The sequence below is a fragment of the Halyomorpha halys genome, unplaced genomic scaffold, assembly GCF_000696795.3.
Source record: "Halyomorpha halys isolate HHAL.00 unplaced genomic scaffold, Hhal_1.1 Scaffold83.1, whole genome shotgun sequence".
Classification (NCBI taxonomy): domain Eukaryota; kingdom Metazoa; phylum Arthropoda; class Insecta; order Hemiptera; family Pentatomidae; genus Halyomorpha; species Halyomorpha halys.
The window spans coordinates 669,699-674,547 of NW_027115065.1; the positions used below are offsets into that span (position 1 = coordinate 669,699).

General features: G+C 31.8%; 1 protein-coding gene across 1 annotated transcript in view; it reads right to left on the reverse strand.

Annotated features, from left to right (window-relative positions):
* Positions 1–4,849, reverse strand: part of LOC106693016 (uncharacterized) — a 48,020-nt gene that overhangs the window by 5,468 nt on the left and 37,703 nt on the right. The window contains exons 4-5 of the mRNA XM_014439315.2: positions 3,751–3,989; positions 722–886 (exon numbers count right to left, since the gene is read on the reverse strand). Of these exons, the coding sequence (XP_014294801.2) occupies positions 722–886; positions 3,751–3,989 (404 nt within the window). The remainder of the gene's footprint in view (positions 1–721; positions 887–3,750; positions 3,990–4,849) is intronic.

The window sequence follows — 4,849 nt, forward strand, 5'->3', positions numbered from 1 at the left end:
GATGAGGCCTTGGTGAAGACCTGAAACTCAGGTCGAAACGTCGGCATAAAATAAATAAATATGGTTTTGTTTATTTATGTTGTTCTTTGCTGACCGTACCTCCCGACAAACTTCTTCAAGAAAAAGTAAACACTTTTATCTTTTTCTTGAAAACGAAAATATTTTTATAACAGAATACAAAATGCAAACCAAATCAATGGAATTGATATGGATAACTGGATGTACAGTTCTGGCTATACATCAGAAAAATAAATAAAAACTTTATACTGTAGGAAGATAGTCTGGGTAGCGGTCAATAAAGGTGTCAAAACAGTAAAAGAAAACTATTTAATGTTACTAACGTTTTGTCCCACTTCGCAGGGCTTTGTTTGGGCTAATTCAGTTACCCAAAGAACTTTATTCTAATCAGCCCTGCAAAGTGGGGCAAAATGTTGGTTAACAATAAATAGTCTTCTTTTACTATTTTGATAGCTTTATTGACCGCCACCCGGACCATCTTCCTCCAGTCTACTTCATACGGTCATCTATCTTCTTCCGATATAAAAACTTTAAATTCAAAAGAATACTTCATCTTCAGTTGTTCCAAACTCTTATTTCTTATATTTTAAATCTCAACTGCTTACTAATTTAGTAGTGTCTACTATTGGTGATTATGCCTCATTGCCTATAATTAAAATTATTATTTTCTAATAGAAATAATATCTTACGTTATTATGCTTACTTTATTTGGATAGGTCGTTTATTCCAGTCATATTTGAACATGATGTTGTTTTTGTTACAATCGCCATGGCATAGAACATTGAAACTCAATTGTTTTTCTCCCAATTCCTTAAATTTGCCTGACAAAATTTCTGGAGACATGTTTACCTTTTCAACAAGGCTAGTCCTAAAACATTAAATGTACTATTCAACTTCATAAAGATACTTGTATATATATATTGTAATAATTAAAAATTATTTATAAAAAATAAAATGAATTTTATATAGTGTTTAACATAAATTCTCATTCTTTATTTAAAACAATTTTGATCCTTTTTTTCCTCTCAACTTTTATTCTTTAAAATTTCTCCAACATCATTCTCAAAGATTCCATCTACAAAAAGTTTTTTGTTTTTATATAACAATTTCATTATTTCCTTCAACTACACACTGATTTCTTTGGCCCTACCTTCAATATTGATGTAATTTCTTTTTTAATCTTAAAATTGCAGGCTAATTGCCAAAAACCGGCAATCAACAGCTGCAATTTGAAAAAAAGAATTCTTCATTTTGTGAATTTATTTTAGCCTACATCATGTAAACCACTTCTCTTACAGAGATGAACATTATCAATTGCTTTATGGTGTATTAAATGAGCTTCAATTTGAGCCCTAATAGACATCCACACGTCAAATATCTCCTGAGATAACGAACTTTTCTGCAGATATGACTCATTTTTAATGTATGTTGTACAATATCAAAATATATGCCACCTGTTATTAGTACCAAATCTCAAAAACATCTACACAGTAGTTTCGGATAAAAAGCCATAGAAGTTCATTCTTTTTCAAATTTATTCCATCATGGATTCTGGGTTTCTTAAAGTGTAAAACTTAAAATTTTGGGTTGATTTTATTTTCCTGGTTGCTTACAAATGTTCATTATAAAAAAATGAGAGGATGAGAAAGCCGATCTAGTTGGGAAGAGTTAGTTGGGATTTCAAGGCGGCTCCGGAGAACGAATCTTGACACTAAACTAATAACTGGTAGGGGATAGGGAGGGGTACGCCTTGTCTGTCGAACAATTTTACAAATTATACAACCGTCCATTTAATTGTATTACTCGCTATTTAAATTGTATAGCTGTAATTTACATATATCCTGTTGTTCAGATTGTAATATTTTTTCCAATATAGTGTAAACAGGAAAAAAGAAAATGTTCAAGTATTTATCCCAGCATTTTAATTTGTATTCCTCCTTACATCTAAAATACAATATTACATATTGACCACTAAAACTTTTTTTATGTAGTTGGGAGATATATTAATAACCAAAGGAAGAGGGGAACAAATGCTGAACTGGCAGGCCTTTACAAGAACCCGGATATTGTAAGGGTGATCAAAGTGGGACGCTTCGGTGGGCAGGCCATGTATTAAGAATGACCCAGGATCAGATTCCTAGGATGATCCTAGATGAAAGGATTAATGGGACAAGGAGAGAAGGAAGACCCCAGCGTCGATGGATCGATGGAGTGGCAGTGGATGCCAGGACTATCTTGGGAATCCGCAATTGGAGAGCAGCAGCAACCATTAGAGAGGATTGGCGAACGAAGTTGCGGGAGGCCTTGACTCTACAAGAGTTGTGATGCCACAGATGATGAAAGTTCTAATAATAGATATATTTTTTATTAATATGCATAAATAAAATAGCCTCAATAAGATGACCATTATGATGTATAGACATTATGAGAGAGATAAAGAATGTAAACACAGATAAAAAAACTTCATTTATTTCTCTTATCGTTATCAGTGCTAACTCAAACAGATGAACCAAAAATGACTAGGCGGAATAGCAATGACAGACTCTTTTTCTTCTTGCTATTTATGACTGCATTGGATTCCTTTATTTTATTTATTTACTAGGTTTATCTTAAATTAAATTTTTTATTGAACATACCTATTTCATAAATATGGAGAATTTATTAATCAAATTGAACTTTTATTAATTAAATTAAATATTTATAATTTATTTATAAATAATTCTAGGAACTGGCACTTTTGATCACCCCATTTCTAAAAACGCCCTTTGTGAAACTTTGACGTCTGGACTATTTTTATAGCACATTCTAAGGGCGTATTAGATTTGTGATAAATTAAATGTAATAGTAATGTTTAGCTGTAAATGTTTTTTTAAAATTTTGTATAGGATTTTTATCTCCGAAAAATGCATAATCATCCAGTTATATGGGAAAATCTCCAAATAAAATCCAAAATTTTGTTTGTTTTTTGTTTGTGAAACCGGCACCATTCAACCTGATTCGGTAAGCTGTTTGAACCGGATTCAAGTTGTTTATATTGAACATCGAGAGAAATTCACGGTTGGTGAAATTGACTCATTGCCTAGGCACGAGCGGTGAATGATGTTTCATGGATGCAAGAGGTCATCATCTTTTGTCTAGCTCAAGGGTAGTCATCTTGAAAAACAACACATTAAAGAGTCACCCAAGAAGAAAAGGGACTCTTTGTTTGGATCGCCAAACAACATACTTCGGTGGATGAGAAGTGAGTTGAAAACCTTTAGAGGACCAATGCTTTGTTAACAGTCAGGTGTTTGTTTGCTGAAAGATTGTTTACAGTTAGTGTTTGTTAGTTTCATGGGAAAGAAGACATCAAGAATCATCAACCATCAAAAGAAGAGTATCAATTGGTCAGTTTTGTTCTACCTAAATTTAAATACATTGTAAAAGTAGAAATTAATTTAATTATGCGTTATTAAAAACAAGTGTTCTGATTGCCAAGAAACCCACCCTGAGATTAAGAGCCTATAATATTATATAATAAAATAGAAATTATCATATTTCTTTAATATTTAATCTTTTTATTTGACCTTGTCACCTTGAAAGCTATCTTTTAGATATGAGAAAAAGTAGAAACTATATAAAATTACATTTAATTTATTTTAAATAATTTTTTAATATTATACTATGCATATATCGTATTAAAGTAATATTTTATCGTGAGTGCTAGTTGCTCAGAGATATGTAATAACTTACCATTTTGGACCCCAATGTAACTTGATGCCCGCTAGCGTAGCCTGGAAGGCCATCAAACCAAACTGTTGCATTTGGACATTGTTGAAAGCATACCATGGTTTGAAGGTGTCTTTTTCAAAAATTCTTCTTTCTTCCAAGACTTTGGTCAAAGCATGGTACTTTCCTAAGGCATGGACGGTCATCAAGCCGTGATCCAGGTCAAAGAAGAACGACTTGTCCACCATATTGAATCCTCTAGCCTTGATGGAAGAACAAACAAAAATTATACGTTATATTTTAGGAAGAAGGACCATAATTTACTTTTATATATTTTAAAAATATAATGATGGAAATAGTCATTCCTGACAGCACTATTTATATATACTGCGCACTAGTTTTGGATAATTTTAATAGTTGAATAAATTAATAAATACATATTATACAAGTTTGTGACATGCCAGATCAATGCTGACCAGATATAGTACATATCTTTCAACTGACACCCGTACAACTTTAATACGAAAATCCTCCAATTTAATATATTTTTATTTTATTCTTCATCAGGATTTTTAAACCTGTACTAAAGATGTTAATTATAGTGCAACCAGCATTCAGCGCAAGTATACAACATATCAGTCTACTGCATTCAGAATAAGTAAAAAAAATATTAAACTTCTCGAAGGTTTATATTTCAAAGTACACATAATAATAATAAAAAAAAAGGCCATCAATGGGTCATCCACTGATTTTTTTTAAAGAGTCTGCTTTTGTCCAAGAGCCTAAGATGAGAAAGAAGTCAGCTAGTTCACTCCAATTTACGGTTGGTTTAATGAAAACTAGTTTAATTTGGTAAGTCTGCCATGCATAGTTAGGGGGAATACAAAATGGCAGCTGTTTCAAAACATTACAAAAATTAATTTTTCATTCGGAGCACCATTTCTTTAAAACTAACTACAGATATAAAGATAAAAACTACTAATCCTATGAAGATAATCGTCATAAACCTATATAGCACAGTAAACAAGCTTTAATTTGAGTGATATTAGGGGTATTCATGATCTATGTTAAAGCGTGTTAAATGGGAAAACTCGTGTTAAATCGAAAAAAATTGCCTTCTTTT